Here is an 18,350-nt window from a genome sequence, read left to right as displayed (position 1 = left end):
CCCTCTTCCTGGACCTCATTAGAGTTTAGTCTACAAGGCTGATTACTGCAAGATGGACAAATTACATAAAACAGAAAAAAAAGGCAGCTCCAAAGCATAATAAACAAAGCTTCCGACAGAAAGATAAAGTCACAGCATTCCACACGAGAGGAGACTTGTCAGCTTGTGCTGACTCTTTCAGGGGGTTATCCAATTAGCTCCACTTCCTGACTCTTTTTCCATCACTCTGCAAGTTTTTTTCCCCTCTTCAAGTATATTTATCCAGTTTGCTACTGCAAATCAACTATTGAATGTGCTCCCATTACCCTTTGTTACAGTTCACCTCAGTACTGTGATGACCTGAAATTGGCAGTGAGGGTTCCAGCTTACAGCCTTTCTCAACTGATAACGAAGGTGGGGGCAGGTGTCAGGAGGGAATGGTCACTTGAGAAACATTTTGTTGCTGGTTTGTGGTTTCCAGCTAGTGTTAATGTTGGCACAGTTCCCTGTAGGTTGCCCCTCAGCTTAGAATTTGGCATTGAATTGCTGTGCAAATTGCAGTTTTGCCTAACTGGGACAAAGCAAAATGGAGGGAAAAGGTCACTGACTGTGCAAAGTCTGGATTTGATGATCCTCTTGCCCTGGGTGCTAATTCTGTGTTCAGCTGTTCTGTTCCTGGCTCTTCGCCATCCGCTGGTAAAGGAAGGTGATGGCTGACCGTATCGATTCCAGATAACTGTTTAGGGTCATTACCTGTGGTCATGGGGCAGCCGATTCCTCCATTTTTTCTCCACTGTACCACAGCTTGCCTCTCCAGCCTCTTCCTCCAATCCCCTGACCCTGATACTTTCACACAGCTCTCAGAGAAAAGAACAGTGCCAATGCTGGAAATCTGACATGAAAACTTAAACTGCTAGTCTAATTCCATCATGAGTATAGTTAGCAATGAGAACATTTGTAAGAGGTCATGTCTCCGGAAGGCAATATCAGTCATTAGGGACCCCACCATTCACACCATCTTCTTGTTGCTGCCATCAGGCAGGAGGTACAGAAACCTGGAGATCCACACCTCAGTGTTCAACAACAGCTTCTTCCCCACTCTCTTCAGTACCTTGAATGGATTTAAAAAGCACCAATTCTACCTCAGACTGTCTAAGTCTTGCTTAATTTACGTTAGAGTAACTTTATGATTTATGCTGAGATGTTTGTAATGTATATAGATACAGTAATTATGCCCATGACAATAAACTTATAACTTGAAACATCAACTTGGAAACATTCTGCAGGCTAACTATTATCTCTGGAGAGAGAAACAGGGTTAATATTTCAGATTAATGACTTTTTCTCAGGTCTTTACCCAGCTTTATTTTTTTATTCTAGAGGCTGTAGCTAACATTTAGGTTTGAATTACAAAGGCAGAAATATCTCAGCTAGCTGGAGGCAGTACTTTTGTACTTTTGTACTTTTGTCCATTCTCCTCCAGAGGGTTTGGATTAAGGACCCTTGATCAACTTCTATGGGGTGCGCTCCTTACCCACATGGTTGGTCAGGTATTGGAACCAGGTGCCCAGAGGAACAGTTCAGCATGAATGTCATCGGGGGTGGGGGGGGAAGACTTTACCCAGTTAGAGAAGACCAAGATTTCCGAGTAGGGCCGAAACTGTAGCTTGGGAGTTGCAGTAAGACAACATGCAGGTGAGGATGACTGTGGTGGTGTGTAATCAAACCCAGAAAAGGGATGCCATTGAAATGAGACCACGGGGGCCAACTTCGCCCACTGCAGATAGATAGGTGAGAATGTCTGTGGCAGTGTGTATCGAACCTAGAAGAACATAGCTTTTCTTTACTCAGTAGGGGGTGTTGAAGACAGACGAGATAAGAATAACAGAAGTGAAACATACAATGGCTACATGACAATTGCTTTACTAATTTCAAAATTTGGATTGAATTTTAACACCTCTATTGTAAATGGCAATTCACCTTGCAAGTAAGGAATTCAAACATACACAATTTACCAAATGGTCAATATCAGTAACTGATAGCCAATTCTGTATAAAAATGGCAATTTTTTTGTCCTGTCTTCAGAACAGTGTGGGTGACAGAGTCAGGCTGTTGTCCTCATACACAAGTAACAAAAATATGCTCATGTTTGAGAAAGGGACTGAACCTGCGGCCAGAATGCAAATTTTCTCTGTGTCATGTAATCAAGCTAGGGGCAGGGGTGTCAAACTCATTTTAGGTCACGGGCCGGATTGAGCAAAATGCAGCTTTATGCGGGCCGGATCAGTCGGATGCGTGCGAACACAGCTTTCGTTGCCTCCGTTTTTTCAGCCTGCTCTCATGTGTCTCAGTCTCTGCTATAACTACAAAGTGTTTCACTTTACAAATTCCATTTCTTATGAAGAAGACTGCCGAGCAAGACTGCCGAATAAACATTAAAACCCCTGAAAACCTGGTACCTGAATAAACTCAGCATTAGCCATATCATACGCCATAGGCGCTTCGATTACTGGGGCCAGCTTTAATAGTAATTAGATATTATCTCGCGGGCCAAAGATAATTCCACCGCGGGCCGGATTTGGCCCGCGGGCCTTGAGTTTGACATATATGAGCTAGGCCAACACTTCAGTCGCTGACGTAGGGAAGCTTCAGCATTTTTTAAAAAAGTTGTTGCATGAGGTTGCCGCGGTGCCGATTGGGTTCCGCATGAAGTTGCCGTGTTCTGCGTTGGGTCTCACACGGGGTTGCCGTGGAGCGGACTGGGTTCTGCGTGGAGATGCTGTGCTCCGGGTTGTGTCTCACGTGAAGATGGCGCAGCCTGGGCTGGGTCCTACATGAAGCACAAGAAAATTCAGAAAGTGTATGTTTTTTAAAAGAAGCTCTGAAATGTGTGTGTGTCAATGGTAGCATGTAAGTCCCCTGTCCCAGACCTCTAAAGCATGCATGTTTGTACATTATGAACCCGAAAGCATTAAGTATGTTGAAGTATGTAGTAGGGATGGAATGGACGAAGTGAGTGTCTGCAGACGTGTTGTTAGAGAAAGGAAAATGTGAGAAGACTGTAGGGTGTCCTGGGATTGCTCAGTGTAGATGTGGAATGCAAAAAAATGGTTGGATGAGTCCTGTAAAGGAACAGAGAAAATGAGGAAAAAGTTAAAGGAGAAGGCACAGAAAGAACAGACAAAGGATAATAGAGTCTATCTTAGTGTTTGAAAAGGAATAATTAACACCAGAGTGTGAGGATGAATTAGATGAACTTTGCCGAGCATCCACGCTCTGTCCGCCAGAAAAGGCGGGATCTCCCAGTGGCCAGCCATTTTAATTCCTCTTCCTATTCCCATTCTGACATGTCAGTCCATGGACTCTTCTACTCTCATGATGACACCACACTCAGGTTGGAGGAGCAACACCTTATATTCCATCTGGTTTGCCTCCAACCTGATGGCATGAACATCAATTTCGTGAACTTCCGTAATTGCCCCCCCTTCACCATTCCCCATTCCCATTTCCCTCTCTCACCTTACCTACACATCACCTCCCTCTGGCGCTCCTCTCCCTTTTCTTTCTTCCATGGCCTTCTGTCCTCTCCTATCAGATTTTCTCCTTTCTGCAGCCCTGTATCCTTTCACCAATCAACTTCCCAGCTCTTTAATTCACCCTTCCCTCCCCTTCCCTCCCCTTCCCCCCTCGGTTTTACCTATCACCCTGTGGTTCTTACTCCCCTCCACCCTCACTTTCTTACTCTGATTCCTCATCTTTCTTTTATGCAGTCCTGAAGAAGGGTCTCGGCCCGAAACATTGTCTGTTTACTCTTTTCCATAGATGCTGCCTGGCCGGTTGAGTTCCTTCAGCATTTTGTGTATGTGTTGCTTGGATTCCAAGATCTGCGGATTTTCTCTTGTTTGCGATTGAACTCGATGCTGTTTCCCTGCCTTTCCCAGGCACGGTTTCAACAAGCCCCATGCCAAGTAATGCTTCTTGACTACTTGGTGAGCCCGGATTCAGCCGGTGCCCTGCTGCGGGCGGCGGTTCCCAATAGCACTACAGGAGGCAGAGAGGTCAGAATCAGAATCAGGTTTATTATCACTGGCATGTGGCATGAAATTTGTTAACTTAGAAGCAGCAGTTCAATGCAATACATCATAATATAGAAAGGAAAAAAGTACATCAATTACAGTAAATATATGTATATTAAATAATTAGATTTAAAAATAATGTGAAACAGAAATAATATTAAAAAGTGAGATGGTGTTCATGGGTTCAATGTCCATTTAGGAATCGGATTTCAGAGGGGAAGAAGCTGTTCCTGACTCGCTGAATGTCTGCCTTCAGGCTTCTGTACCTCTTTCCTGATGGTAATAATCAGAAGAGGGCATGCCCTGGTCCTTAATAATGGACACCACCTCAGAAGGAATAGAAACATAGAAAACCTACAGCACAATACAGACCCTTTGGCCCACAAAGCTGTGCTGAACATGTCCTTTCCTTAGAAATTACCTTAGGTTACCCATAGCCCTCTATTTTTCTGAGTTCCATGTACCTGTCCAGGAGTCTCTTAAAAGACCCTATCGTATCCGCCTCCATCACCGTCGCCGGCAGCCCATTCCACATACTCACCACTCTGAGTAAAAAAACTTACCCCTGACATCTCATAGAATAGAATAGAACATTACAGCACAGAAACAGGCCTTTTGGCCCTTCTTGGCTGTGCCAAACCAGTTTTTTGCCTAGTCCCACTGATTTTTAAGAAAAGATTCCTCTGTACCTACTTCCAAGCACCTTAAAACTATGCCCTCTCGTGCTAGCCATTTCAGCCCTGGGGAAAAGCCTCTGACTATCAACAACGATCAATGTCTCTCATCATCTTATACACCTCTATCAGGTCACCTCTTATCCTCCGTAACTCCAAGGAAAAAAGGCCAAGTTCACTCAACCTATTCTCATAAGGCATGCTCCCCAGTCGCCTCTGCACCCTTTCTAAGGTTTCCACATCCTTCCTATAGAGAGGCAACCAGAACTGAGCACAGTACTTCAAATGGGGTCTGAACAGGGTCCTATATAGCTGCAACATTACCTCTTGGCTCCAACTCAATCCCACAATTGATGAAGGCCGATGCACCGTATGCTTTCTTAACCACAGAGTCAACCTGCATAGCAGCTTTGAGTGTCCTATGGACTCGGACTTCAAGATCCCTCTGATCCTCTAATCATGGATGAGTGAAATTTTGATTTAAATGTACTTTGAGCTGATCTAATGGGAGCACTAAGAAAATGTTTCCTTCACACTGTAGTTTGAAATACACAGTACCGTACAAAAGACAATGATGCTAATGAACATGTAGAGTGCATACATAAATGTTTTCAGAAGTATTCCAGATTTACTTTAGAAGCAGGGACGCGCATCTTAATACAGGTCATATGGAGCCAGTGATCATTAATGGAGAATGTGTGGAGCAGGTTAAGACCTACAAGTATCTGGGAGTACAGTTAGACGAGAAGCTAGACTGGACTGCCAACACAGATGCCTTGTGCAGGAAGGCACAGAGTCGACTGTACTTCCTTAGAAGGTTGGCGTCATTCAATGTCTGCAGTGAGATGCTGAAGATGTTCTATAGGTCAGTTGTTGAGAGCGCCCTCTTCTTTGTGGTGGCGTGTTGGGGAGGAAGCATTAAGAAGAAGGACGCCTCACGTCTTAATAAGCTGGTAAGGAAGGCGGGCTCTGTCGTGGGCAAAGTACTGGAGAGTTTAACATCGGTAGCTGAGCGAAGGGCGCTGAGTAGGCTACGGTCAATTATGGAAAACCCTGAACATCCTCTACATAGCACCATCCAGAGACAGAGAAGCAGTTTCAGCGACAGGTTACTGTCGATGCAATGCTCCTCAGACAGGATGAAGAGGTCAATACTCCCCAATGCCATTAGGCTGTACAATTCAACTGCCAGGACTTAAGAACTTTTTTTAAAGCTATTATTAATGCTTTTTGAGTTAGTGATTTAGATGCATATCATATTATTACTGAGTTAAGTATTGTATGTAATGAGTTTTTGCTACAACAAGTGTATGGGACATTGGAAAAAAAATGTTGAATTTCCCCATGGGGATGAATAAAGTATCTATCTATCTATCTATCTATCTATCTATCTATCCGAAGGTAGAGCGTTCCTATGAAATGGTTCGTAAGCTGGAATGTCGTAAAGTGAAGAAGCAATTACCATTTATTTATATGGGAAAAGTTTGTTAGTGTTCGCACACCCAAAAAATAATCTACCAAATCATGACAAATAGCACATAAAATCTAAAATAACAGTAACATATAGTAAAAGCAGGAATGATATAAATACACAGCCTATATAAAGTAGAAATAATTTCTCTGCAATCATTGCAGCACTGTCCACCATAGCGAAAATCTCATGCAAGCGCTCTTGGCAGAAACATTCTCTCCAGTAACCTTTAAGCTATGAAGCTGCCAAATCGTACCAAATAACACATAAAAATACACAACCTATGTAAAGTAGAAATAATGTATGTATAGTGTATTTTCACTTACCGGAATTGGGAAGACAGCGAGCACACTGATGATGGTGTGTTAGGCTGAGTTGTCGGAGGTCGGGGTGGTGGGACACTGGGGTGTCATCTCATCATCATCTGTTTCCATCAGGGCAGGCAGGTCACCTTCTATGTCTGCCTGCCTCGATGTTGAAGGTCGAGGTTCATCATCTGCTGTGGCTGATGTGGAAGGCTTGAAAAACAACAGTATGCTTGACTGCTTAGCCTCTCACATTTTTCTATCATACAGTTCTTTGTAAGTACTCAAACCATCCTGCAAATATGCCCTAAACCTACACACCCTTTCAATCTTAAAGTTGTACTTTTCTGCAATCATTGCAGCATTGTCAATTGCAGCAAAAATCTCATGCAATTGCTTCACGTTCAGTTCCTGGACGACTTCACTTTTGGGCCGTTCGCTACTGCGTTTAGTTTCGATTATTATCCTTTCCTCTTGCAATTGCATCAGCTCTTCATCTGTCAGTTCTTGGTCATGGGATGCCAAAACCTCTTCAACATCATCTTCGTCAACTTCTACAATCCCAGCGTCCTTAGCCAAACTAATTATTGCCGTATTTATTGCTGATGGTTCGAAGCCTTTAAAATCGTTCACTGCTTCGGGACATAGTTTCCTCCAAATGCCATTTCTCATCAAGAGCATCTCCAATGTTGGTGATTACCAGTTTTATATTGAATGAATTGAATTGAAATTAATTGAATTGAATTGAACGATCTTTATTGTCATTATACATAGGTACAATGAAACTCTGTTTGGCTTCCTCTCAGGCAATCAAACAAAGCAGTAGATAAAAACAAGACAGTAATAGAAAAACAGTATTAAATAGATAAGTAGCAGAAAATAAGTTACAGCAGCACCAGAATGTCACAGTAATGCACAAAGTGCCGTTAGTGCAAGTATTTGAGTCCTTGTGTGTGCTCACAGTTTCAATCATTGTTCTGTGGGAGTGGTGTGATGGAGGCCACAGCTCTGGGGTAGAAGCTGTTCCTGAATCTATTTGTTCTGGCTTTTAGTGTCCTGAACCTTTTGTTGAACGGCAGCAGGTCAAACAGAGAGTGGCCAGGGTGTGTGGTGTCTCTGGTAATGCTGATTGCTTTCCTCCTGAGTCTGCTGGAATAGATGGTGTCCAGTCCTGGGAGCTCCATCCTGACAATTCGCTGGGCCGCCTTCACCACGCGATGCAGGTCTTATCGCTCAGCGGCTGGCATACAACACTGTGGCGCTGTTGGTCAGGACGGTTTTAATTGTGCTTCTGTAGAAGTTAAGCAACAGCTTTTGTGGGAGTTTGGCCTGTTTCAGCTTTCTGAGGAAGAACAGTCTTTGTTGTGCCTTTTTTACAAGCAGCGAGGTGTTGGTGGTCGTTGTCAGCTGTTTTGACAACATAACTCCAAGGAACTTTAGGTTTTCCACACTTTCCACTACCTCTCCATGTATATGGAGGGGGGGGGGGGGTGTATTCTGTCCTTTAATCTCCTGAAGTCAATGATCATCTCTATTGTTTTAGAAGTGTTAAGCACCAGGTCGTTGTCCTTACACCACTCAGTCAGATGATCCACCTCGAGCCTGTAGGCTGTTTCATCCTCGTCCGAGATCAGGCCAACCACTGTGGTATCATCCGCAAATTTAATTATGGAGTTGGAGGTGTAGATAAGGGTGCAGTCATGTATGAAGAGTGTGCAGAGCATAGGTCTCAGCACACAGCCCTGCGAGGTGCCTGTTTTTAAGATGAGGGTGGTGGAGGTGTGCTTACCAACTCTGACTTGCTGTGATCGGTCTGTGGGAAAGTCCATGACCCACGAGCACAGGGAGGAACCAAGGCCAAGAGTGTTCAGTTTGCTGACCAGTTTATGGGGGATGACTGTGTTAAATGCAGAACTGAAGTCCACAAGTAACATCCTCACGTAAGTGTTCGGTTCCTCTAAGTGAGTCAGAGCAATATGAAGGGCTGTTGTGATTGCATCCTCTGTGGAGTGGTTTGCCCGATAGGCAAACTGGTGTTTGTCCAGATCAGGTGGGATTGTAGCCTTAATGTGTGAGAGCACAAGTCTCTCGAAGCCCTTCATGGCTATGGGTGTCAGCGCTACAGGGCGACAGTCATTCAGGCACTTCACAGCTGATCTTTTGGGCACTGGGATGATGGTGGAGGTTTTAAGGCATGTTGGAACAGCAGCTTGTTGCAGTGAGAGGTTAAATATACTTGTAAACACCTCAGCAAACTGCTCAGCACATGCACTCCGTCTGGGCCAACTGCCTTACTCGCATTCACTTTCCTCAGGTGGATCTCACCTGATGTTGCTAAGACCAGTCACTGGTCGATTGTACTCTTTCCAGATCCCTCGCAAAGCTGCTTCAGAGTTGCCCTCTCTGTCAATGGCACTTACAATAACACGCATCACATTTTGCGTATAGTAAGCCTTAATTGTGGCTATTAGGCCTTGGTCACATGGCTGCAGCAACCATGTTGTATTTGGCGGTAAGAACGCAACACGAATGTTACCGCCAGACTCGGTTATGCCAGGTGGATGAGCAGCACAATTATCGACAATCACAAGACACTTATTATTGAGGTTATTTTCTCTACAGTATTTTTCAACAAAAGGACTAACTCATCCACTCATGTACTCAGAAAAAAGCACTTGGGTATTCCAACCGCTTGGATGTGAACGGAACACAACGGGAAGTGTTTTCTTATCAATGCCTTTAAGTGCCCTCGGATTTTCTGAATGGTACACTAGTAGAGGCTTAAGGACAGCATCACCAGTGGTGTTAATAATAGGCATTAGAGTAAACCTGTCCCTCGATGCCTTGTGCTCCTTAGCCTGCTTTTCTTATATCGAAATAAATGTCTTGCTCAGAAATTTTTTCCAATAAATTGCAGTTTCATCACAGTTAAGCACTTACTTATATGAATAACCACATTCTGTAATTATTTCCTTCAGTTCTGCTGGGAACTTTTCGGCAGCTTCAATATCAGCCAAAGCACTCTCTCCAGTAAACTTTAAACTGTGAAGCTGCCCTCGCCTCAGAAACAGATCAAACCACCCATGACTGCCTTTAAATTCCACTTTCGCAACACTTTCATCACCATCGTCCAGTGCTTTCTATTTCAGCTTATTAAAAAGACGGACTGATTTCTCCTTAAGTATAAGATAACTTAACGGAACACCACGCTTTGTACACCCATCAATCCACTCCAGCAATAGACTTTCCATTTTATCCATTATTGGATGCCGACTAAGAGAGACCGCTTTGCTATGAGCAGAACCAACAGTAACATCGGCAGCTTTCAAAATGATTTCTCTCTGCGTATAAATAGCGCGAATGGTGGACGCAGGCAAGTTCAACGCGTGGACAATGTTCTTACTTCATTCACCATGATCGAAACGCTTAATTATGTCTAGTTTTACGCTAAGTGTAACACCCTTACGATCTCTTTTAGGCTTTTCCAATACCTTAGAACTCATCTTGCTAATGGATGCACAAAATAAATCAACATAAAGCACAGATGCTCACAGGCACGTGTTTAAGCAATGGCGGCTAATTGCAGTTCTGGGGGAGGAGCTTGGCTGCTCCTTTTGTAACAGAGAAAACACCTGTTAGCGAAAACAGCTAACTAATGTAGGTCTTTCGTAACAGCGAGGTGTCATAAAGCGAACGTTCGAAAAACGGGGGGGGACACCTGTAAATGCTATTGTAAATAACTTGCAGCCTAGATTAAAGGAAAACATATACCGTTACTTGTTTGAGATGAGACGAGTTAAATAAAATTGAGTTTTTACAATATTGCCAAAAGCAATTATAACATTAAAAGAAGTAAAACTGTTGGGGAATGAGGACACACTTGTGTGGGACTTCATAGGCTGCTTTGGGCAATAATGTACATTGGTTTAAAAGTTTGCCATAGCTGCCATATACAATTTGAATGTTAATTTCTTTATAGCTTTGTTTTATATTTAGCCAAATTGCCAGTGATAAAATTTAGGGTAATCATTAGCAAACTTTGCTTAAAATTTCACTATAAACTCAGGTTTTAACAGTACCTGCTTTATACATATATGGCTTAGGTGGCCCACTTCTGACTGGTAATTTTTGACTTGAACATGGTACTATTCTAAATGTGTGCATTTTTATGGTTCTTTGATCCAACAGGCATGGAAATGGGATGGTGGACACGGTTGGGGTAAACACGGGTATTTCCACGAGGTGTATGTTTTCGCTTGTGGACAGCTTGGTTACTGGGCTCAACGATGCCCTCAAGCCAAGACAACTGTGATAACAGTTTCTGCCTCCGCCATCGCCGACACCATAGACTGTGCAGTTTAAATAATCTGTTCCCGAACAGTACTTAAGAACTTGTACAATTTTAATTCTGACCATTGTAAAATGCCACCCAATATAAGTCTGCATATATTTTTTCTTTGACAACGTTTCCTCCTGATCTGATGCTAGGAAATAATTAAGTGGAAAATCCTAGTGAAAACATTTTGTGTTTACCTTATATAACAGTTGAGGTAGCACAGCTACCTTCCTGCCTATTCTGCTGAAGCATCTAAACCTTTCTACCTTAGGAAAAGCCTACATTCTTGCAAGTGGTGCTGCTGTAAATAATTACACTGAATCACATTATGCCTTAGGAGCAGCTCATAATAATGAACAGTTAAGGAAACTATGTGGGTTTCTCACCTCTTTGGAACACGGATAAAACACAGTGAACTAAATGTGAACCTCTTCCTACTTTTCAATGAGCTACTGCAATGGCTGTTATAAACCAAGTGGCTCATTCTAACCAGAGGGATGAAACATCTAGGGGAAGCAAATAAGCTGACTCCTTTACAACACACACAAAGTGCTGAAGGATCTCAGCAGGCCAGGCAGCATCTGTGGAAAAAAGCGCAGTCAACATTTTGGGCTGAAATCCTTCAGCAGGACTGGAGAGAAAAAGATGAGTAGATTTAAAAGGTGGTTGAGGGGAGAGAGAAACACAAGGTGATGGGTGAAACCGGGAGGGGGATGGATGAAATAAAGATCTGGGAAGTTGATTGATGAAAGAGATACAGGGCTGGAGAAGATACAAGGCCATGGAAGAAAAAGAATCTGGAAGCCATGTGGTACAAACTGGCAGCGAAGACATGTTTCCAGGATGGCCCGAAACGTCGACGGTACTTCTCCCTATAGATGCTGCCTGGCCTGCTGCATTCCACCAGCATTTTGTGTGTGTTGTCTGTACAAAAATAGCGGTTTTGTGTCCTGGCTTCAGAACAGTGTGGGTGACTGGCCGTACTGTTCTTGTTTACAAGTAACATAAAAATATGTTTGAATCGTAAGAGTTAATGTGTTTTGGGACCAGTTACTTAAGTTATATTGTTTTGTTCTTACTGACTGTTGGGTCAGTAAGGTGTGGATTCTAATCTTGAAACTCTTGAATTGAGTGCAGTACTGATAGGCATTGTTTGTGATATTATCCTTCTGTTGAAACATCAAGTGCATTGAGGTACAGCCACTGATGTACAAATGGCACTGGATCACTGGATCTGACTTGTCTAGCACAAAGACATTTGTCTTCACACAACAAAGTATTTATGCTGGTTAGTAAGGGTAGTACGCGAGTTAGTAATGTCAGTATGTTGGGCTTTGCCCCGTGATTCATCTCAATGAAGCCAGCAGAATGACTTTCAGAGGTAGAGAGTACATGCTTGACATAGCTAAACAGTGCATTCAGTCCTATTGACAGGAATGAATTTCAGGCCAAAATGAGTCCTTCCTTTTAATCTATTTTGTGCCTAACAACACACACACAATCCTGGAGGACCTCAGCAAGCCAGGCAGCATCTAGGAAAAGTGTACAGTTAGTGTTTCGGGCTGAATCCCTCAGTCCTGTTGAAGGGTTTGGCCCGAAATGTCGACTGTACACTTTTCCTACATGCTGCCGGGCCTGCTGAGTTCCTCCAGCATTTTGTGTTTGCTGCTCAGATTTCCAGCATCTGCAGATTTTCTCTTGTTTGCTTCTTGTGCTTAACTTGCTGTTGTTCTGCTGTGGGTTGAGGAAGATGCCAAACATCATCCTTTATTTTGCCTAGTGTGCCTTGACTATCAGGAGAGCTAGAATATGGTGGTCCAGTCCATCACGGCTAAAACCCTCCCCTCCATTGAGCACATCTACACAGAACACTGTTGCAGGAAGCAGCATCCTTCATCAGGGACTCCCACACCCTGGTCGTGCTCTGTTCTCACTGCTACCATCTGGAAAGTGGTACAGGAGCCTTAGGATTCACACTACCAGGTTCAGAAACCGTTGTTACTCCACAACCAAAAAGCTCTTGAACCAGAGGGGATAACTTCATCCAATTTCACTTGCCCCGTCACTGAACTGTTATCATGACCTACTGACTCACTTTCAAGGATTTTGCATCTCATGTTCTCGATATTTATTGTTTATTTATTTATTTTATCTTTTGTATTTGCACAGTTAGTTTGCACATGAGTTGTTTGTCTGCCCTGTGTGTCCTCCAATTTAGATCCAAGTACGTGAAAGCTCTATAAAAGTAGGTGCATCGGAAATATTTCCAACTATGAAGCAGGGTAAAATTTGAATTCATGTACTGAAAAATGACAGTAAACAATCTTAAGACAACTTGCTATTGATTCCAGTGGTGAACTGAAGAACTTAGAATGGGTTTTTGCAGCTGCACACAGGATTGAGATAGAAACAGTGAAGGAGAATCTAGGTAATTATGGGAAGCACAGAAGGATAATGTTGAAAGGGTAAGAGACGAACAAAACACGAATGTCACTATCTACAATCTGCAAAGTCCAATGGCCACCATAGGTAGGTTGTGATCGCAATGGACAGGGTGTAGACAAGATTCAACAGATGGAATATTTCAGTAAAGAAGAGAAAATGGAAGGTTGGGCTGTTGCCTTTGGAGGAAAGGTGGAATGAATAGGAACAGAATAGACGAGATATAAAATTACAATGGGCCAGGATGAGTAGATAATGGCAACATTTACCCCATAATCAATATATCTAAAATTAAGGCATGTTTAGGAGATTTAGAAGGGATCTGAGGAAAGAACTCAGAGAACGCTTGAAATGTGGAATGCTGTATCTGAATGTGCAATGGAGGCAAAGATCCTCAAATATTTAAATATCCAGACAGGCTCTTGAATCACCAATGCATAGAAAGCTCTGTAGCAATTGCTGGTAAATGGGATTAGCTTAGAAAGGCAAATGATAGTATGCACAGACTAGGTAGCTGAACAGCCTGATTTTATGCTCTACAATTCTATGATGCAAACATTATGTAATATAAAATGGCTTGTTGAGTAAAGGGGTCTTCCTTTCACTTTAATTTTACCTTTTCTTTCCCTACAGGTTGCTTCCAATCAGCAGGAGAGGATAAGTGCATGAACAGCAAATTCCCCGTGGAGCAGAGGACCAGGGAGGCTGACGATCGAATCTGGGTGCCTGGACTGGATGCCAAGTTGTGGGAGGAGGACCAAATCACCCAGGACATCAGGGACGAAAGGCAGTCAACCACGGGCGAGTCTCTGCCAGGATGCTCTGGCGTTTCCAGCTGCACAGACCGAACGATGGCAGGCTCCAATTATGGGCACACGGTGACTGACTCGGGAGAGGCCCGCTCCACGCAGACCATGGGAGAGCCAGAGTCCAGCCAAGGTATGGAGGAGACAGCACTGAGAGGGACCATGGAGGTGCTAGTCAGCACGACCCAAGTTGCGACGGCCACTGTGTTTTCAGCTTTCCAGAGCCAGCAAGCTGAGCTGCTGCAGCTGGGCCAGGGGACGGTGGCATCGGAGGAGAGCGAACTCGGGAAGCGAGTGGTAGATGAGAGAGGCCAGCAGGAGCTTGCGGGCGGCGACAAGGAAATGAAACAGACTCCATCCTTGGCCCATAAGGATATCGGACTTATAGTAGTGGAGGAAGGAAGTACCCAAGCACTCCCTCGTGTAGAGGTACACACCGTCGTAGTGCCAGAGAAGGGTAGAGAACCTCAGCCAGAAAAAGACAATGATGTGTCGGCAGCACTGGTGAGCAAACACACAGAGACTATGGAACCAAGCCCAGCACTGGGCCTAACCGACAATAAGGACAAGGGGCAAGGAGGCCAATTTCGAAACAGCAGTACCAGTGGAACTTCCAGGGACAGTGAGAAGGTTCCTTTGAGTCCAGCTCGGTCTGAAATCAGAAGTGATGAGGACGACGATGTCTTTGTGAGTGCCAGAGAGAGCGAACAGAGCGTAAAGAGTGAAACTTCCATGGAAAACAAATCAGCAAAGTAATTCTATTGCCATTTATCCTTCCTAATCTATTGGAATGCTTTTGAATGTATGGCTGTGAGAGATTGCAGTGAATTAAAGGAGCTTAACCACATATGATGGAAAACTCATCTTGGTTCTGCTGATTTTAGTTGGTGTTGGTTGAGCAGCTAATTCATGCCCCATCTCCATTGTTCAACCTATTAGTGTTAGTCACTGATATATCTATACTGCCTTCTCGTGAGCTAAATCCTGGTACAGGCAAACTTGTTTTCTTTCATAAACATGTGATTGAAACTATTTCCTTCAGGTAATGAGGGAATGACAGAAGCTTGGCCTTTTAACTTCACTCTTCCTGTGGCAATGCCTGAGTATTTTTATTTGTTTGGGAGCTAATGTATCTTCCTCCCTTTCCTTTCAAACCAGGTCCTGTGCACATTGGGTGTCACACCACACCATTCCAGCAGAGGGCGTTGGCTAGTCAGTACCACTGAGGATCCCTATCTCTTGTTAAACTCAGCCATATCAACATCAACCAATTCAGTGTCTGTTCTCGCTGCCCACTGGCAGGAAAGGGTTCTTTATACAAGTACTGCTCTTGTACTTGTACAGTAGAGGTGTAGAATGGTGCACCTACAGTTGTGAAGGGCTTATTTACCATTATTTAACAATTTTACTAGATGCCCTGTCAACACAATCGAATTTTATTGTGCATTAGAGAACTAGGGCTTTACAGTTATCAGAATTGGGGTTATCCTATGTAGGAACAGACAATTGCAGGTTCAAAGGATGTGTATTAGTCAGGGTTTTATGCTGCATACAGTAGCAGCATCCAAGGATACTTCATCTCCTAACCCAGAACTGCTACAAATCTGTGTATTGCCAATCTTTGAATGGCAGCAAATGGTAGACTGTACAGGTGGCAGGGAAAAGGTAGCATTTTAAACCAAAGCTGAACCCAAAGTCAAGCTTGATTGCAGTGGTAGAACCATTTGAACAGGGAGTGTAGTCATTCAGTTGTGGCAATTGGAGATTTTGAGTTAAAGCTTTGCAAACCTGTAGACCATAGATTCTGTTACCTGGGAATGTTTTAAAGGCATTACAGTGAGTGTTAGTTTTACCAGAAGCAAATCTAGTGTGAACAGTGCATTTTAGTGTTTAGTGGATGAGGGCAAGTTTAGAGCCCAAATTTACTGCCGCTGTAATGAGAGCGAAAGAAGAGAACTTGAGAGTTTAGAGGAAGGTAATTAGAAAATAGTTGTTTCCTCAGGATTCTTTTTCTACTGACATAGCCTCAGAAAGATGCTTGCCTGCCTAAGCAGGTCACAATTAGTCTTTAGCATCTATTGATTGAGAAACAAGGTTCTGAGAAGGATGGGTAGATAGATTACGTGAACAGGTTTCCTCGGGCTAGAGAGTTTGCAACTATTGGAAAGATGGGGTGAAAGTGGAGTGTGGGGAACATAGTTTAAGGACATTTAGAAATTCCTTAATGATTGTAACACCAAAGCTTTCTTTACCTGTAGTATTCAAGAGATTGAGGTTTGTGCAAAAGGGAGGACTTCAGAAACACAATTAATCATGATCACGATGAAAGGAAGAGCAGTCTTGAGAGACTTTAGGGTGGCTCTTGCCTCAAATCCTTCAATTCCATTGCCATAGTTTATATTTTCATAAACACAGTGCCATCTCTAGATTGTGTCACTCTCTTGATTTTAATTGTGTGCACCAATGATAAAGATTTGAACAGCAGAGTACTTACTAGCATTCTGGGGCACTGTTGCTCTACAAAACCTATCGACCTTCCCAGATTACTTCATTTGTAAAATTCTGGAATTTGCTGTTAACTTGGCCATCGTTTCTAAAGTTGAATTAAGTACTGCCACCAAAGCTATTTTTGTCAAGACTGACTCGATGAGGATTTTCTCCAGTGTTTGGAAGTGGGTGGGAGTAAACAAATTTTCAAAGTAGTGGGTGTTGGCATGCAGGCATATGCTGGTGGGAAATTTATAGAGAAAGTTTGAGTGAAGGTCTATTTGCTCTCACCTCAGAAAGGGAACAGATGACTCTGGGTGTGGGGGGAAATGTTCTGAGGAGGACTGGTAACTATTTCCCAATTAAGGTAGACCAATAGAGGATTGTTGCCTTTGAATAAGGGAAAACCATTGAAAGTGGTATTTCTTCATTCAGAACGTTATAGGTCTTTGGAATTTTCTGTCTCCACAGAATTGTGGCGGCTCAGTCATTCAAGGCTAAGACTAATCATTTTTTCAAGGGATTCTGATGGTTTGGGCAAAAGTAATTGAGGCTGAGGATCTTATGGAGAGGTTCATGGACCATCCACATTCCTGCTTGTGGTTCTAATGTTCCTATTCCTGGCACTAAATAGTGTTAGTCACAGAGATATTGGGAGATACAGTGCAGAAAAAGGCCCTTGCCCTCTGAGTCATACCAACCGTTAACCATTCATTTACAGTAGTCTAATCTTCCCATTCCCAGAACTCACGGACATTCTGTGGGAAAGCTGCAGAGGCCAATTAACTCACTGATTCACATGTCTTTGACGTGTGGGTGGAAACTGGAGCAGCCCAAAGGAAGTCCATATAGTCAGGAAGAAAACAGGCAAACTCCACACAGAGAGTGTCCAAGGTCAGGATTCCAACCCAGATCTCTGGTGCTGCACCAGAGGAGGAGGAATCTAAGACCATAAAGATGCAATAGACTGGAAAGGAGACTCCTAGGTAAACTTGAGTCATTTGAAATTCAGAAGGAAATGAGCTAGTGTGATCAAGCAGAGATCACAATTATATTAGGATGGAAGGTGGATGGATACAAATTTGGAAAGGTAAATTTTATTTATTTAGAGACAGAGCACAGTGACTGGCCTTTCTAGCCCAATGAGCGCACACTGCCCAATTACATTCATATGACCAATTAACCTATTAATCCAGATACTTTTGAAATGTGGGAAGAAACTGGAGCACCTGGAGGAAACACACATAGTCACAGGGTGAACATATAAACTCCTTACAGGCAGTGGTGGAGTTGAACCTGGGTTGCTGGTGCTACAATTGTGCTACTCTAACCACTACACTACTGTGTCCCTCTTAAGAATGTACAGAATCTTACAGTGGAAGAGCAGGAAAACTTGGGAAAAATAGTTTATCACAAGAGGCTCAAAGAAAGAACAAGTGCTGCCGTCTTTGAGCTAGCAATAGTTTCAAGGAGATGGTTGCATCCAGTTGCCTCAAACAGTGAGGTTTGGTGCACAAGGCAGAGAGGTTGATTGGCAAGCAAACTCAATCTATACCTCCCTGGACAAAGCAATGCTGCTGAATGTTAAAAGGCCTGAGTGGATTAGATATGGCAAAGTTATTTCCCATGGTTGTGGAATCAAGGACAAGAGGGCACAACTTCAGGATTGAAAGACATCCATTTAGAACAGAGATGCGGAAAAATTACTTTAGTCAGAGGGTGTTAAATCTGTGGAATCTGTTGCCATGAGTGGCTGTAGAGGCCAAGTCATTGG

The 18,350-nt window shown here is 43.3% G+C and overlaps 1 protein-coding gene and 1 long non-coding RNA gene across 7 annotated transcripts in view; one reads left to right on the top strand and one right to left on the bottom strand.

Annotated features, from left to right (window-relative positions):
• psd3l (pleckstrin and Sec7 domain containing 3, like) overlaps positions 1-18,350 on the top strand; it is a 502,996-nt gene that overhangs the window by 239,165 nt on the left and 245,481 nt on the right. For all 6 annotated transcript variants that reach the window (XM_073042543.1, XM_073042544.1, XM_073042547.1 and 3 more), the window contains one exon: positions 13,917-14,841. In XM_073042543.1, coding sequence (XP_072898644.1) covers positions 13,917-14,841 — 925 coding nt within the window. The remainder of the gene's footprint in view (positions 1-13,916; positions 14,842-18,350) is intronic.
• Positions 1,727-6,836, bottom strand: LOC140726321 (uncharacterized). Its single transcript, XR_012098611.1, has 3 exons — positions 6,527-6,836; positions 3,809-4,020; positions 1,727-2,809 (listed from the first exon to the last, which is right to left on the bottom strand). It is a non-coding gene; the product is annotated as an uncharacterized lncRNA (long non-coding RNA).

This window comes from Hemitrygon akajei, chromosome 4 (genome assembly GCF_048418815.1).
Source record: "Hemitrygon akajei chromosome 4, sHemAka1.3, whole genome shotgun sequence".
NCBI classification, from domain to species: Eukaryota; Metazoa; Chordata; class Chondrichthyes; order Myliobatiformes; family Dasyatidae; genus Hemitrygon; species Hemitrygon akajei.
Note: the sequence above shows the minus strand (reverse complement) of the source record. Positions and strands in the feature narration are given on the sequence as shown.